At 37.9% G+C, this 18,147-nt stretch overlaps 1 protein-coding gene across 1 annotated transcript in view; it reads right to left on the reverse strand.

Moving 5' to 3' along the window:
* The window catches only part of cdh23 (cadherin-related 23), a 213,815-nt gene that overhangs the window by 177,930 nt on the left and 17,738 nt on the right, over window positions 1-18,147 (reverse strand). Inside the window, exon 3 of the mRNA XM_087803328.1 lies at window positions 165-307. Within this exon, the coding sequence (XP_087659454.1) occupies window positions 165-307 (143 nt within the window). The remainder of the gene's footprint in view (window positions 1-164; window positions 308-18,147) is intronic.

Below are 18,147 nucleotides of genomic sequence, written 5' to 3' on the forward strand. Positions count from 1 at the left end.
TGATAATTTGCGTTCCATTTGCTTTTTTCCAAATTGTCTCGAGCGTGTTTTCTTCTCTATAGTGCCTTTGCTTTGGTAATGTAGGGACTGTGTGTGCAGCGTTTGGTGTGACTCTGTGTGTGTGTGTGTGTGTGTGTGTGTGTGTGTGCTTTGAAAAGCCTCACCTCGCGGTCGAGCTGCTGTCGTAGCCAAACAACTCCAGTGTCTTTGTTTACTGAAAAATACCGCATTGCTTCCTCTCCAGACACCCCATATATGAGGGGCTCCGCTTCTTGATCTAAAGCCTTCAGCTGAGCAACAGACGAACCTGTAAGACAGAGTTCAGGGTTATAAGAGCCCTCGAGAAAGAAAAAAATACATTTTATTTAAGGCACATAAATAACCACCATCGACTTAAATTCACATAACACATAATATGTTTTATTATGACATTCAGATTTCTCTGGGAATCAAAATGTGCTGTTTAACAATATGTATTTGTGAGTAAATACATTATTATTTTGTAATATATAAAAAAAAATATGACTCTGAATCCTTTTTAAACAGTATAGTACACAAAACACAAAGAAAATCTAAAATACTTTGAATTTAAATATGAGTCGAAAGGTTGGCAATGACAAAATGGCCTATAAAGATAAAATATCTCATTTTAAACATTGTATTCACAAAATATATATTTTAAATTATTAACAACAATTGTATTTATGAATGTACTTTCTAAATACAATTTTATTGTATACCTTTTTTGTGGTAACCAATATGTTGTTGCTGATTTTTTAATACACACATATATACATACATACATATATAAACATATATGTATAAATATATATATAAGTTAGTAAGTAAGTCATTTTTATTTGTATAGCGCTTTTCCAGACCAGGGTCACAAAGCGCTTAAACAATCAAAAAAATACTCAATAAAGTATATACTTTAAAGGTCAAGATAAAACTGATAACATAACAGGAGTTCCAGAAAATCAAGAAAAAGCCTGAACAAATAAAAAAGCCTTAAGATGTTTCATATATATATATACATATATATATATATATATATATATATATGTATATGTTTAATGGGGGGATCTGCTTCCCTACAATTAAGAGTTGAAATTATAGAAATGTTCCTTCACTTAGTATGTAACACATGGTTTAAATTCCCATAGAATTGGACTTGTTTACATTTTTATGGGGGTCTTCAGTCCCCATTTGTGCCCCCTTTCCCATGACCTGATCACATTGTCCCACTCCTTTTAAACGTTCACAGGTCAGCAATGAAATAAAAGAATTTAGAAAAATGTAATTGGGACATCACCAACATCAACGATATTGAAAAAGAAAATCAAAATCAGGAGAAAATACAGAGAAATAGTTACAACCTAATAACGGACGTAAAAGAAGTAATGGAAAGTTCTGAGAGTTCGGCGATGATACTTTCTCGTCCTACGGTGATACTTTCGCGTCCTAATAAGAAAAGTATTACGTCTTAATATAATACCTTCTCGTCCTAAAGTAATACTTTCTCGTCCTAAGGTGATACTTTCTCGTCCTAATGAGAAAAGTATTACGTCTTAATATAATACCTTCTTGTCCTAAAGTAATACTTTCTCGTCCTACGGTGATACTTTCGCGTCCTAACAAGAAAAGCATTACGTCCTACTGTGATACTTTCTCGTTCTAACGGGAAAAGTATTACGTCCTACAGTGATACTTTCTCGTCCTAACGAGAAAAGTACTAGGTCCTACCGTGATACTTTCTCGTCCTAAGGTGATACTTTCTCGTCCTAACGAGAAAAGTATTACGTCCTACCGTGATACTTTCTCGTCCTAAAGTGATACTTTCTCCTCCTAACAAGAAAAGTATTACGTCCTACCGTGATACTTACTCGTCCTAAAGTGATACTTTCTCCTCCTAACAAGAAAAGTATTACGTCCTACCGTGATACTTTCTCGTCCTAATGTGAATCTTTCTCGTCCTAACATGAAACTTTCTCGTCCTAACAACAAAAGTATTACGTCCTACCGTGATACTTTCTCGTCCTAATGTGAATCTTTCTCGTCCTAACATGAAACTTTCTCGTCCTAACAAGAAAAGTATTACGTCCTACTGTGATTCTTTCTCGTCCTAACGTGAAACGTTCTCATCCTAACAAGAAAAGTATTACATCCTATCGTGATACTTTCTCGTCCTAACGTGAAAAGTATAACGTCCTACAGTGATACTTTCTCGTCCTAAGGTGATACCTTCTCCTCCTAACAAGAAAAGTATTACGTCCTACCGTGATACTTTCTCATCCTAACGTGAAACTTTCTCATCCTAACAAGAAAAGTATTACGTCCTACCGTGATACTTTCTCGTCCTAATGTGAATCTTTCTCGTCCTAACATGAAACTTTCTCGTCCTAACAAGAAAAGTATTACGTCCTACCGTGATTCTTTCTCGTCCTAACGTGAAACGATCTCATCCTAACAAGAAAAGTATTACATCCTATCGTGATACTTTCTCGTCCTAACGTGAAAAGTATAACGTCCTACAGTGATACTTTCTCGTCCTAAGGTGATACCTTCTCCTCCTAACAAGAAAAGTATTACGTCCTACCGTGATACTTTCTCATCCTAACGTGAAACTTTCTCGTCCTAACAAGAAAAGTATTACGTCCTATCGTGATACTTTCTCCTTCTAACAAGAAAAGTATTACGTCCTTCCGTGATACTTTCTCATCCTAACGTGAAACTTTCTCGTCCTAACAAGAAAAGTATTACGTCCTATCGTAATACTTTCTCCTCCTAACAAGAAAAGTATTACGTCCTACCATGATACTTTCTCGTCCTAAGGTGATACTTTCTCGTCCTAACGAGAAAAGTATTACATCCTACCGTGATACTTTCTAGTCCTAAGGTGAAACTCTCTTGTCCTAACAAGAAAAGTATTATGTCCTACCGTGATACTTTCTCGTCCTAAGGTGAAACTTTCTTGTCCTAATGGGAAAAGTAGTATGTCCTAACAGGATACTTTCTCGACCTAACGAGAAAAGTATTACGTCCTACTGTGATACTTTCTCGTCCTAAGGTGTACTTTCTCGTCCTAACGTGAACATAAACAGATTTAATTCCATCCGACGGGGCCACAAAAAATGGAATCATCCATTCGCCGAAAAAGAGTAACTTTTTAGTCGCACCAAGCTTGAAGTCCCATCTAAGATCCAGAAGAACGAAAGTGTAAACACAGAACCTCATCCTCTTCCCTCAGGTACTTGAGACGACAGACAGCCGTCAAAGTAAATCAAGGCTGTCAGCCATGCAGCAAACAGTGTTACACAACCACCAATTAGACTTTACAATCACACACCCTCTGGTTTTATTAATACCCCCTATTTTCCTGTAAAAGGGTGGCAAAGTGACTAATTAATATAAGGATTTATGAACCCACCTCATTGTGTCTAATGAGATTTATGCAAATGTAGCTCCTTTCAATATGAGTTATAATTTGGGTGACGACTGTGTAAATTGAGCATTTTACCGCAGAGTCATCAATAACTGGGAGGTTTTTTTTTTTCTCTCTGCACTTCCCCTTCCGGCTCTTGACTGCCTCTTTATGGGTTGATGCCCGCTATAATTAATAATAACACACACTCGTCTGTGTGCGTGACACTTGTTTCACGCCTAAATATCACGTTTTTGTTTGCCTGGATTAAACACCCAACTGCTCCCACTGACCTCGGATTAAAATCTTTAAAAAAAAGTATGTTTCTTTTTTATTTCAGCTCTCGTTAGAAACGACTTCTCTTATTTATACACTTCATTAATGTTCGGCGAAGGTAAGATTTACTAGATGTGTGCCAGGGAATGTGCCAGGAGAGATTAGGGATCGAGTGTGAATAATTTAAGTAAACCTCATCTGCATTTTTGGTTTATGAGATGAAAGTGGATTACCCAAGAGGAGGCTCACACTGAGGAACTTCACATCCTCTTTTTTTTTTTAAATTCTCAATGAAGACATACATGGCAATAAATCATCTTAAAAAATAAATCATCAGAAACTTTAACCCAGGTGAGAATAGGGGTAATTGGAGGTCACCTTAGAGGACGGACCATCATTCACGATCGAGAAAAGTTAAGAATCCACCTGATTATTTATATTTCATCACGCGTGTTACGGAACATGATTTGCATTGGAGTCACGGCGGGAGATGAATGTGGGTTTCATTCTCAGCTTGAGTGAGTCGTTCAATTTCCTATGGGGCCACATCATACGTCGGGATTGTTGTGAGAGGCTATCAAGACTAAATAAATCAAGAAAAAACTGAAATGGCTTTAAAGTGATAGTTCACCCCAAAAATGCACTTGTTTTCTTCTCATGTCGATTAAAGGTTGGGATTATTTTCAAAGTAATCTGTTCCTTTTTAGACTCTTGGACAAAATAAAAGTCCATTTTAAAGTAGTGACTGGAGATCAGTTTTCTTCGTCTTCGTCCAAAAAGACACTTAAAAACATCATCATATCTCCATGGTGCTCGCTGTAACGCCCCTCTTGTAAAAAACTTAAGATTGTTTTTAGCGGGCGCTGCTAGGCTAGCTTCTAGGCCAACATCCTACACAGACAGGAAGTACTTCGGGAAAAAACATCTCGAGCACTTCCAGTGTAGGCAGCAGATCGAAAAACCTTGCGATATTTACCCCGAGTACTTCCTGTCTGAGTAGGATGTTGACCTTGCAGCTTCTGATAAAAAGAACACACCTTAAAATATAGACTTGTCCAATTTTTTCCCAGACAATTCCTCATGTCGAGGCTTCAATACAACACGAATATTAGAGACGAGCAGTATTCTGGTATCTGGATGTTTTTTTGAATGAAGATGAAGACAAAGACAACTGCAGTAATTCTAAAAAGGAACAGATTAATCTGGAGTGAAATTTGAATTTTGGGTGAATAACTATTGATTTCATACTTTTTGGTGAAATTCTAAAAATACCATTAGGATCCTAATACTTTTCTTATTAGGAACAACTCTTTAAACTAAGAATCTTTAGGAATACGGCCCCTGGAGTCTACCCCAGTGACTTGGGGCTAGAGTTGAGGGACGATCCAGAGCTAGAAGCCGCAACCCCACCCACCACCATGACCCTAATAATTATCGTGATACTTCTGAAAGAAATACCTTGATTATTTGAGAAAATGGAAAAGGAGTTTTGGGTTGTAGTTTCTCTCCAATCTGAAGTGTAGGCTGGTGAGTGGTGAGACTCTAGGTAGGTATCCTTCAAGTGCTTATCAGCACCAGCGTGGCATGAGCCCTTTTCTTTGACAAATGATGCTATTTAGTAGCAAGTGATGCCAGTATTACTGTTATGAATGATACAGTGCACATTAATGCAACATTAATTCACTCCGCAACACCGCTCTCATGACAAGAGCGATGTGGCGCAGGAATCATCTCCCCCAGCCATTGTCTACTGCATTGTCCCCCCCGAAACATTCATGAAACTTACCTTTTACTTCAAGGAAAAATAAACAAACTGTTTATAATAAAAAAGACTGTTGCTTAGTGTTCGTTCAAGTTATAATATTGGTAACTTGTGTTCTTTACACAACTTCTACCTTGAAGAGAATAAGGTTCTATTATTATGATCAATAGTTTGAACTATACTTTGAAATGTTTTCATGAAAAAGCATGATTTAATGCAGAGTTTGTATGTATGTTCTCCCCGTGTAGTGTGGGTTTACTCCGGGCACTCTGGTTTCCTCCCGCAGTCCAAAAATATACAGAGGTTGATTGTGAACTTGGGGAAATTATCTGTATATATGAGTGTGTGTGTGTGAATGGTTTTATGCCTTTGTGTGTCCTGGCATCCTGTCCAGAGTGTCCCCCGCCTCGCCGAAGTAACTGGGACGCCCATAAGGGAATAAGCGACAGAAAATTAACAAATGAATGAAGGATTTGTTTTAAAAAAATATATATGTGAAAAGCTCCTTGGCAGAGGTATGCCCTAAATGTGTTAATGTTTCTGCTAGCTATAATTAATGGCTAATTGATGCAAGTAGTAGTATGAAGTAATCCAACAATTAAAAGTTATTTGAAAAGGAGCTAAATAACTAATTGGAGTTTTATTTAATTGAGTTAAAACTAATACTAGGGGTGTAAATAAATATTGATATAGTAATATATGGTGATATTCTGTATTCCTGATACTGTATCGATATATTTTTTTAACCTTTAAAGTTACTTTTTATTTTAATTCAAAGTTATTCTATGGTTTATATTTCAATAATGTGTGTATAAAAGAAAATTATTCAGTGTTTAATTTTACATTTTACACTCAAATATTCACAGTGTTCGACGTTTCATTTTACAATTAATATTCAAATATTCACGGTGTTTATTCATTTGTCTGCTGCAATTAAACCTCCAGCCACTAGTTGGCAACATTAGTCGACCCCTCCGTGCCAACAAAGTAACATCAAAACCGTGAAAATGGCAGCAATGAGTGAAAAAGAAAGGACAGACCAGGCTCCAACTTTAAAAGCTGATGTTTGGACTCATTTTGTCTTTAAAACAAAGTTTATAGTTAAAAAATGTGCAGGTACTGGATATTGCATGTTGCTCTTAAACTAAACTAACTAAAACTAAAAGTGATTTGTTTGTTTTTTAACTTAAAGCAAGTGGTAAATAATTCACGACAGGGACTAAACTTTGAGGAAGCGCAGGAATATAAACAAGGACGGCTACAACAAAGGAATATATGCAGTGCAGGATCTATATACTACTCTGGCCCCTGACTTTTAGGAAGAAAAAAAAAAGCAGCAGGGGTTCTAAATCAGCCACTGAGAGACATCCATCCCCGGCGGATCAATAGGAGTTGTGTGTCTGAGACAGCGACTCAGCCCTGCACCTGCCCCGAGGCCTCGGGCTTAAGACAGAGAAGGTGATATAGGCCAAAGCCCTGTTTATTATGTGGATGACATCTCGAGACATCTCGTTCATCTGAGAGCCCGAGTCAATGTCAGGACTTCAATCTCGGAACCGGTTGTGAATTACAGCTTCTACTTTTATGGTGCCAAAAAAAAGAAAAGAAAAAGAAAAGAAGAAGCTTAATGGGCACATGGCGACGATCTGTACCGAATATTCTTAATGGTTTACGTCGAGAAAAAATGGACCTGCGTCTTGTAAATATTTCATGAGCAAACTTGAAGACGAACCAGAGACACTCGGGGTTGATGTCATGCGACCAGGAATGTGATGAGTCAGCGCCGTGCCACTCACGTTACCACAATGTCCGTCCGCTGACAAAGAGAGCTTTCAAAAGACATCAGCGGCGTCGAGCTGAAGCCTCACTGAAGGCACGCTGACCTGCATCAATCATCGGCATCAGAGACGCCAACGCCGCCGTCAACCAAAAAGGGAAGGATGAGCTCATTCAGCAAACTGTCAGTGTTTCCTCGCGTGGCTTTTTATCACTGCATTTGTCACTTCATGGATTCCATTGTGTGGAGAAAGAAATTCAACTTCACTTCTCAGCATCTGCTGCCGAGAGAGTGGTGGTGATTACAGAGCTTCTCCCGCTGTCAAATTTTATTTTATTTACACACGAGGATGTCATGAATTTACAGATATTTATAAACAAGAGCACAATCTAGGGTCAACCGTGAGCATTTCAACACCAACAAACATTAAATAAATGCATAATATTGAGAGATTATTGATATACAGCATACATAAGTCATTATTTTATTTATTTATATTTAGTTGGAGAATATTCTCCAGAGAAAAACCATAGGCAAACCAATGTTGATTTTTTTTCCCTTCAATTAAACTTGATGGTGGGAAATGTCATTTTTCTATTGCTTATTTTGAGTGTCTTGTTTCATTCTTTTATTCTGTACTGACACGAAGACATATTATTATGTTGTGTTTACAACACTGGCAATAAAAGTTTATGATTCTGAGTAGATCCTGGGACGGAACTATTTTAAAGAATCCCGCCGTATGGTTGCCTCAAAATCCTATTAGATTAATGTTGCATGTTGATGACCCATAATAATGCTAGTGTTAAAGATAACATCCTTATCTTAGAGAGAGAATATGGACGTCAACTATTTTAAAGAGATTTTCAAAAAGACTAAAACCTATGTTAAAGCATTTCGATGGTAATATTTGATTAATGAGCAAAGAAAAAGAAGATATGTAAAGGGAAACTAATGTGAAAACCTAACTCTCCTGACTCTCTGACATGTTTTAAATGTTAAATTCTTCCTCTCCATGATGTAGTAAGTCCCTCATGATGACCATGTTTTAAACTTATGACTTTATAAAGTTCTACCCTGTCTAAAATCTCAGCGAACGAGAGGTTACAAGAGCAGAGTCCTTTATGAGGTAAGAATGGCTTAAATCCTCCACCACCCATTTTTAATCTCACCCGCTTTGTTTATACAACGAGTCCCTTGGAGGTGGAGTCTTCTGGGATTGATGATAACCATCACAGTGTTTGACCAATCAGAGCAGAGTGGGCGTGGTTACAATAAACAAGATTTCATCTTGAGAAGTGTTTTTAGTCGACAGGGCTTAAGTAAAATTTCTAATCTAAATATTTAAATTAAAAGAGAGTTTTGAACAAACAGACACATACTGATGAGTGCAATAGAGGTTTAAGATCTATTTAAGAGACGCTTACATCAACACATTAGTTGCCATTTAAGAGAAACTATTAGAGAAGCTAATACTACCTGTTAGGGTTTGATAAATGTGTATGTTGTTCGGCCCCAAACCTCTTCTGTCTGAAAATATTGGCCCCTTTTGCGTTTGTGTTGACACTCCTAAGACATTTTCAATTTATTTTAAAGGTACGATATGAAAAAATACACTGAAGTGAGACGAGGATCAATAATTTACCATGAGCTTGAAGATGTCCACGAGGGCCACGCAAAGGCCAAAAAAAAGGTCACTTGTTGCCCCTGAATCAACACTTTGACCAGGTCTGATCTAGAAAGATTGTCAGACTCATGCAGACGTTTGCCAAATACAACATAAAACAGAATTTAGAACTACCACCTCAGCACGTTGGTCGTCCAGCATCTCTCCAGGAGATCTTCCTCCTTCTCTGGCTTACGAAACTTATCTGCTCCAGACTCACCTCCTCCTCGCACACTCAGGGTCAACTCTCCTCGCTCACTTTTTTTTTTAACTGTTGCAAAAACTTCTGAGGATAAATTCAAAAACTTGCTTTTATGTCCGAGGGCCAATTCCATTAAGACTACCTTGGAAATTATTTGTGACCTACCCTCAAGCCTAATACACAATAAAACCAAACTATTTTTCATGCAAATACATCTCAGTCCTGTATGTTCATGTCCAGAGGTTGAGGCTCCTTATGGGAAATAAAAAAAATAAAATAAAAAACATCAATGACAATAATAAGCGTTTAGACCTTGATTTCCATACAAAGAGTCGAGCATCTGTTCCGGGGGCATCTTCATCAGACAATAAAGGATGTGGGCAGATAGCTCTTCACGTTGAAGAGAGTGACCTCAGGGAGATCAATTAAAAACCTTTAAAAAAAAAGTGGAAATAACAGATAAAAATCTTCTTTGGCAACTGAGAGGCTGGATGATGGAAGGACTAACTTAATAAATAGATGCATGATTTAAGCGTATCCAAAGAGTTTCTCCACACCATAATTCATTCTTTGTTTTCACTCCGTCCTCTTCTGGTGTGCTTCAATAGCTGCTGTGGGAATAAGACCCGGAGACAAATAGTGCCTCGAGTGCGGGTTTAAGTGACTCCTGTGTTTCAACAACATATAACACAAGAGTCCTTGAGAGACCGTGTATTAATCCAACAGATTTATGACTAAATCTATCACGGATGAGCGGAGAACACCCCCTGCCTTCTTCCTCTCGCTGGCCCTGAATGAAATTGAGTGTGATGAAAACGAGCCGAATCTTTTTCCCAGAGTATGTTATGGAATTACGTAGTTGAATTACCCTACGTTTCATTAAGCAAATGTTATTATGGGACGAATGAGGAGGAAAACGCTGATCCTTTTTACCACAATACTGCTCTGCTCTCAAACATTTACACTTTGTTTTGAACGCATGGGAAGGAGGAATGAAAAGAAATATTGTGGACTGATGTTGTTACTAGTGGCTTTACTAGCTTAGAAGCTTTGATTTTTATCATTTTTTATGATTTATTTCATGACTTTAACTGTTTCAACATTGAATATCACACCAAACCCATTGCATGTGTTCGAAGCATGACCAGCTAATGATGAATTATGTTTAAAAACTGCTTAAATGGAGGGGAAATGCTGTATTTGGTGTTTCGTTTTTGGTTAAAGCATGTTTATCAATCAGATTTATTCAATGACATTATAAATCAAGATTTGATTCAGTGATAAAATGTTCAATTTGATAGACCTTTAAAACTATTGTGGGTTTTTTGTTGCACATACCTGATGCAAGGAGGTCATTTCCCAATACATAACTTTTCCCAATACATTAATCAAATCAAAAACACAACTTGTATGTCTCAAGAATTGTATTGGCTCATGACAAACATACGTTTTGTGATCAGTATTTAAACTTCTGCTGCAAGATATCAAAGCAAACAAACGTACCAACTAACTGACAATTTGTTTCATCATAAGTCACAGAAATTGAATGTTCTGATTAGACATAGAAGGATTTGTAGGGTTGATTATAGTAGCCAGAAAAGTAATTCAAAAACATTTATATTGAATATCAATTTGTAAGTTCTGTCGGGTAAGAACCATAAATATCAGGGACCGTATTCCTAAAGACTTTGAGAACCCTCCCAGAGAGCTCCTAACTTCAACTGAATAAATCCTAGCAAAGAGTCCCGGAACAATCTCAGAGAACTCTGAGCGAGGACTGGACAGAAACTCCTGATCTTAGTGAGGAGGTGTAAGTTGACACCAGGTATGAGTCATCATTGCTAAAGCTGTGATTGAACCTCAAAGCTAGAAACAAAATATACTTTGAGTGATCTTTAATTTGCTTTGATTTTTGTTGAAACGACGAAGAAAATTGTTTTAATTTTGCTCAACAAAGAAAAGAAAAAAATCAAACAGGATTTTTTTTTAATTAAAAACTCCACTGACTACCTGTCACACTCGACATGAGGAATTGTTTCGGAAAAAAATAACCAAGTCTGTATTTTAAGTTTGTTTTCAGCAGAAGATGAAAGGCTAGCTGCTAGGTTAGCTGTTTTGTCTTTATCTTCGTCCAAAAAGACACTTGAAAACATCCAAATACCTCCGTGTTGGTCGTCTGTTACAACAATCTTGTAGTGAAGGCTTGACATGAGGAATTTTTCTCAGGGTCAAGGTGACCTGAATGCCTAAAAACAAATGTGTTTGTGGTATCATTTGTGTTATCTAAGGGTCAATGTGACACAAAGGCCAAAAAACCAACGTGTTTGTAAGTAAGTAAGTAAGTAAGTAATATTTATTTATATAGCGCTTTTCCAGACCAGGGTCACAAAGCGCTTAAACAATCAAAACAATACTCAAAAAAGTACATACTTTAAAGATCAAGATACCCTTGGGTTATCTCAGGGTCAAGTTGACCCGAAGACCCAAAAACCAACGTGTTTGTGGTATCCCTTGTGTTATCTCAGGGTCAAGGTGACCCGAAGACCCAAAAACCAACATGTTTGTGGTATCCCTTGTGTTATCTTAGGGTCAAGGTGACCTGAATGCCTAAAAACAAATGTGTTTGTGGTATCCTTTGTGTTATCTCAGGGTCAAGGTGACCCGAAGGCCCAAAAACCAACATGTTTGTGGTATCCCTTGTGTTGTCTCTGAGTTGAGGTGAACGACCTCCACCACTGCATATGTATTTCTGGAAACCAGAGAGACAAACACATTTTTTTTAAGGGAAAATTCTCAGATACTTTTCTTAGAATTTAGCCACTAGTAGCGACTCAACTAAGAATCTGTTGGAATCCTGGTCTAGAGAAGATGTCAAAAGAATACATTGAAATGAAATGGTTTGACATAAACTAGATTTTTTTTTTCATTTATTGAATTGTTAGGATCAAAGTTATTAGTAAGTCATTTATATTTATAGAGCGCTTTTCTAGACCAGGGTCACAAGGCGCTTAAACAATCCAAAAAATACTCAAAAACTAGATACTAAAAAGTTCAAGAGAACTCAAGTGTCCCAGAAAATCAGGGAAAAGCCTGGACGGATAAGAATGTGTGAACAGAGGGTTTATACGCAGCATATATGAAAACAGTGTCTGATGGCTGCGATGATGAGAACTCTGACAGACAAGGCTGTGACTAAGTAATCACTTTGAGGAAGTCTGTCAGTGAAGCACATTAGTGGACACTCATCCAGCGAATGATCGGGACGGGCAGTTCTGTCAGCGTCGATTCCTGCACAGCTTTATTTGCTCTTCAAACACAGTCACAGAGAGAGAAAGAAGCCCCGGCGTCGTCCAAAACGCCGTCAGTGCTCTCTTCCTCGTTTCTCTTTTGTTTTATTTGTCATCCTTGTCATTATCGCGGAGGCCGGACAGAGGGACGCGAGCGGCGCTGATAAAAGCTGACAGGTGGTCGTGTTGTACGGAGGGTCCGCGGAATGATTGCCGAGCTACGCTGGACTGACGCTGTCATGAAAGCAAACATCCGCCTCAATCACGCGCACACATCTGGTTCGCTCGCGCCGGCTCGCTAACGCGTCCATCACGGCGGGTAATTGTCGACACCTGCTTGTTTACGTACGGACCTCGGACGACATGTTCTTCAATGTTTTCACTCACTTATCACCAATCAAGACTTCCGAGTCTTCTCCCCGTCGTTCCTTCGAGATGGAAGTGTGGAACTTTTTCAAACCATTCTTCTTCTACGTCTCCAGCTGAGAAAGTACCGCCGCGGGTGTGATCCCGACCATTCCTCGTAGGTCCCGAACCGAGCAGGGGGGGCAACGGGGCCGCCGGAATTTGCGCTCTTGCTGTTATTTACGCCCGTCTATATGTGGCCCCTCGACCTCGCCAGGGCCGACTATTACCTGAGAAACACAGCTAAATCACGGCGGCGTAATGGAACATGGCACCTCCATTCAGAGGCCACGCCGAAAACACGGTCCCACTAAAACAAAGCTCTCCTCTTCTGGCCTTTTTTTTTCCTGACTTGCTCGTGGCTAGAATATGAGAGATTGTGTTCCTGTTCCGGCAGGAAATGGGAACGTTCCAAATGCTACTAAGAAATGGAGAAAAATGAAGGTAACCATAACATATTGACTTAAGATTATAAATAAATGCCAAAAAAAAAGAAGAATTTCCTTAGTGTTAATCAGAAAATGTGTAGAAATGTTGATTGTATGTTGTAAAGAAAAGTTACAGAAAAGCAAAGCAATATGCAAAGCAAAAGAAATATAAGCTTTGTTAATTCATTCTATTTTCATATCCAGTTACCTCTCGATAGGCAAGAAATAAAATGGAAAATAAAACTGTATAAAAATGAGGAAATGTCGTCCTTATATCAACTTATGTTGAGGTAAAACAAATAATTTAGTTATAACTACTATTTAAATCAATGGAAATCATTTATAATATTAAAAACTAATAAAATGGAAAATAAAACTAAAGCAAAAATGAGGAAATGTTATCCTTATATCAACTTATGTTGAGGTAAAACAGATAATTTAGTTACAATTTCTATTTCAATTATTGGAAATCATTTAAAATATTAAAAACTAGCAAAATGAAAAATAAAACTAAAGCAAAAATGTGGAAATACCATCCTTATATAAACTTATGTTGAGGTGAAACAGATAATTTAGTTACAAGTACTATTTAAATCAATGGAAATCATTTAAAATATTAAAAACTAGCAAAATGAAAAATAAAACTAAAGCAAAAATGTGGAAATACCATCCTTATATCAACTTATGTTGAGGTGAAACAGATAATTTAGTTTCAATTTCTATTTCAATTATTGGAAATCATTTAAAATATTAAAAACTAATAAAATGGAAAATAAAACTAAAGCAAAAATGAGGAAATGATATCCTTATATCAACTTATGTTGAGGTAAAACAGATCATTTAGTTACAAGTACTATTTCAAATGAATGGAAATCTTCTTAAATAGTTTAAAAAAAAAGGAAAATTAAACTTTAGCAAAAATGAGGAAATGTCATCCTAATATCAACTTTTTTGAGGTAAAACAAAAAATTTAATCAGAAGTACTACTTAACCCTCGTGTAATCTCAGGGTCAAGGTAACCGAACGGCCCGAAAACTAGTGATGGTCTGATGAAGCTTCATGAAGCAGTGTCATTATGTTCAGAGTCCACTAGATGGCGGTTTTGGCACTATTTCCCTTTGTTTTTTAACAACTGTTTTAATGAACATAATTTCTAAACTGATGGCGCCACCTACTGACCTCTAAACAACATGACACTGTTTCATGAAGCTTCATCAGACCATCACTAACTGCAACAAATGTGTTTGTGGTGTCATTGTGTCGTCTCAGGGTCAAGGGCCTTTGGGTCACCTTGACCCTGAGACAACACAATGATACCACAACACAAGGGTCAAAAGGAAATAATAATAATAATCTCTGCATAAAAATGAAATGTAAAGTTCAAGTTATTTTAACATAAACTTTAAAGAAAGATAACACTCATTTCAAATATCTAGCTTCAGAGTGACTTTATGACGGGAAGACCAAGGGTCGACTGGGGCCCGCAGGCCACATTTTACCTTGTTCTGCTCTAGCTGTGCACATAGCAGCAAAAAAACATAGTTTCAAATGGATAAAGAAGTTTGAAATCCAAGTAAAAAAGTCAAATGCCATTCCTCCAGACATCTGGGAGGGGTCATGTCAGGCACATAAAGAAGTGGCTCTAAATATAGACGTATCACAAGCTGTTCTCAGAATTGTTTTTAACTCTTAGACAAGTGGAATGTGAAACACATGGTTGCTTTGATTCATGTGAATTGACAGGGGAAGAGGTTTGCACGGTTCTCTTTCGAAAAACAGATGTTGACGCTCAACACCAGCATGGATAGCGATACTTGGCGGGCGAACGCTGGGGCACAGTCTTATATTCTATTGATAAATTACATCAGAGACGACACATGCATCTGCTTTTTACACGTCTTTTTTTTTTCTGACACATCTTGTTTGCCGCGGGGGCCGAACAATGATCCCGACAACTTTAGGTGTGACTTTATATATGTACGGCTCAATAGTGTTTGAGCTAAACAAGAGTCAGAAGCCACTAGTCTCTCCTTGCAGCGGCGTTTTGGGTAAAGACTTGTGTATCGAGTTAACCACCCTCTTATTCATCCCAGAATGTCAATAACCAATATTTGCAGAGGACCGCAATGCAGACAAGCAAGTGTCGGTGAGTCCACGAGTGTCCAGGATGGTGTGTGTGTGTGTGTGTGTGTGTGTGTCCAAGTGCTCGGTCAGGCCAGACTGTTTGCTCCTCTGCTGCCTCCATTTGATGTCCGGCTGCTGCCATAAAAGCTCTCCTCAACCCCCGGGACACGCCACACTTGTTTTATGGATTATAAATGAAGTCATTATCGATGGCACTAATTAGCTGCAGGTCCTAATCCAGCAAAATTAATATTGTTCCCCCCCCCCCGCCCCCCCGACAAAGACAATGGCACTGGCTAATTGGCAATTGACCTCCTTGGCGGGTCTGGAGAGGATAGGGACAGATTGAGAGTGGAGCTGGATGGAGACAGGGAAGGTGAGTGGCGGGATCTGGGCAATGACACGTGTAGTTGCATGATCAGTTTTTTGGTCTCGGTTTTACCTTCATGCTGTCCTTCCTATTTTGTCAACACTGTCAAACACAAGCTTCTAATACAAACAACTAGATTGTAAGCTTTTTTTTTTAGCTCTTGATTTATCGTTCTACACAAAAACTAAAACATAAGTAAGTAAGTAATTCGTATTTATATAGCGCTTTTCCAGACCAGGGTCACAAAGCGCTTAAACAATCAAAACAATACTCAATATAGATAATACTGAGACAAACACAGGAGTTCCAGAAAATCAAGGAAAAGCCTGAACAAATAAAAATGTCTTAAGATGTTTCTTGAAGGAGTCAGTAGATCCATCAAGCGCAAAGAGACATAATCAAAGAAAATAGATTTGGAAATAAGACATTTCTGACCACATATTTCATTGTTCACACAAACTTTTCATCGTTTGCAATGGTGTCATAAGTCAAATCTCTTCTTAATTTTGAGCAAGACGGATGTTTGTCCCGCAGTGACAAGTAGGTACATTTTGTAAGGGAAAGTGCTAAGCTATACTAGTGATGGTCTGATGAAGCTTCATGAAGCAGTGTCATGTTGTTTAGAGGTCAGTAGGTGGCGCCATCAGTTCAAAAATGATGTGATGTTTCATTAGAACAGTTGTTAAAAACAAAGGAAGATAGTGCAGAGACCGCCATCTAGTGGACTCTGGAAATAAAGACACTGCTTCATGAAGCTTCATCAGACCATCACTGATATTTAACAACCACTTATTATGTCATAATCGTATCACTGCTTGTCTGGGAGAGGAATGTGGGGGTAAAAATGTCTGCCCAGGTACCGACCTTTTAAACTCTTACCCTGACATTGAGCGATAATAACTCTTTGGAGTTAAACTGTAAACCGGACACCAAGATATAACAGTGAACTAACAGCAAGAGAAGTTGGACGCACTAGAAAGTGTCTAAAGTTAATTGTTGTAACTAACTAGTTTTAACTCTAAGTCAGTTTCCTAACCTGACAATGGTCCCTTTTTTTCCCCATCTCTTGTTGTCAAAGTAAGGTATTTCTAAAGTATGTGGCCTTGGTTTTGTAATATTGGTATACCAAGTATGTTACATACTGATTGTTTTATTTATTTTTTTGTCTGGAGGGTGCAGACTGTTGATGTTCTCAATAAACGTTTCTGATCTTCAAAAAACATCATGTCATGCTAATCTTGTTTGAGTGTTTCCATTTTGTGAGCATGTGTGGTTCTAACTTTATTTTTTATCCAGTATAGCATTTTAAGAGGTACTTTTAGTTGAAAAATTGAAATAAAGTCTAACCCATATCCTTGTCGGATGGAGCAGCCTACTAGTTTCTCTCTTGCTGAAGCAGCTTTTTTTTTTACTACATTCAAGGGATTCAACGTATTTTTAAAGGCACATCCGTAGCATATCAACTCAGTTATATAATGAAAAGTTACCAACGCTCCAATGTGAAAAGGGAACATTGAGTTGCAAGCTTTTCAATAAAAAAAAGGGAGATTTCGGTTCAAAATTGTACCTTATTTTACATATAGTTTGTCCTTTAAGTCTGAAACTTTGCTCATTTTATAAGGGATTCCTGTTTAAAGTTGCATCAGATATTTACTTTTTCTTGAGTTTTTCAATCACATGCACTAACACTTTAGGTCTTAAACGTATTTATATCCCCTTTAATCTTTACCATGAAAAAAAACCTGCTAAATGTCAAACACCATCTTGACGGTGCGATCATGAGACATTTGTTTCTTATGTTCACACATGAACACAATGACAGTTGACAAATGTAACCGTCAATTATCACAAACTCTGACAACTGCTGAAAGGGTCTGGAGATGACGAAGACTCCGGCTACAGCGAGCGCTAACAGCATTGACAACGTTCAGAATGTATGTGCCACGTAAAGGCCACACTTACATCACTTGGTGAAGTACGGAGAGAATAATGGGATTAAATCTCGGGTGGAAGATGTCGACGGCCTCTGGAGAGTCCAGAAAGTGATTGTGGGTAGATTTGAAGCAGGGCACTGCCAGGAAAATGGGGGAACAGAGAGTACGAACACCCCACTTGTCTCTTAATCCTATCTGGCACCAGCATTGCTGGCCTTTATGAGAACAAATGTCAGCTTTCAAGACAAGGACAAGATAACCTTTCTTTTTTGAAATGCACACCAGCTTTAAAACAGCACTCTGAACGTGGAAGTGATGAACATGAGCAATATTTGGCTATTAAAAGTAATGATGATCAAAACCAATAAATAATAATATTTTTGTATGCGTGTGTGTAGAAACATTTTACACATTAGAATAAGCTACTCTACTCCTACCAAAAATATATATTTTTTATTAATTTATGTTGCAGAGATGCATCCCAGAGAACAG

Source organism: Callionymus lyra, chromosome 11 (assembly GCF_982586985.1).
Source record: "Callionymus lyra chromosome 11, fCalLyr1.hap1.1, whole genome shotgun sequence".
Taxonomy (NCBI): domain Eukaryota; kingdom Metazoa; phylum Chordata; class Actinopteri; order Syngnathiformes; family Callionymidae; genus Callionymus; species Callionymus lyra.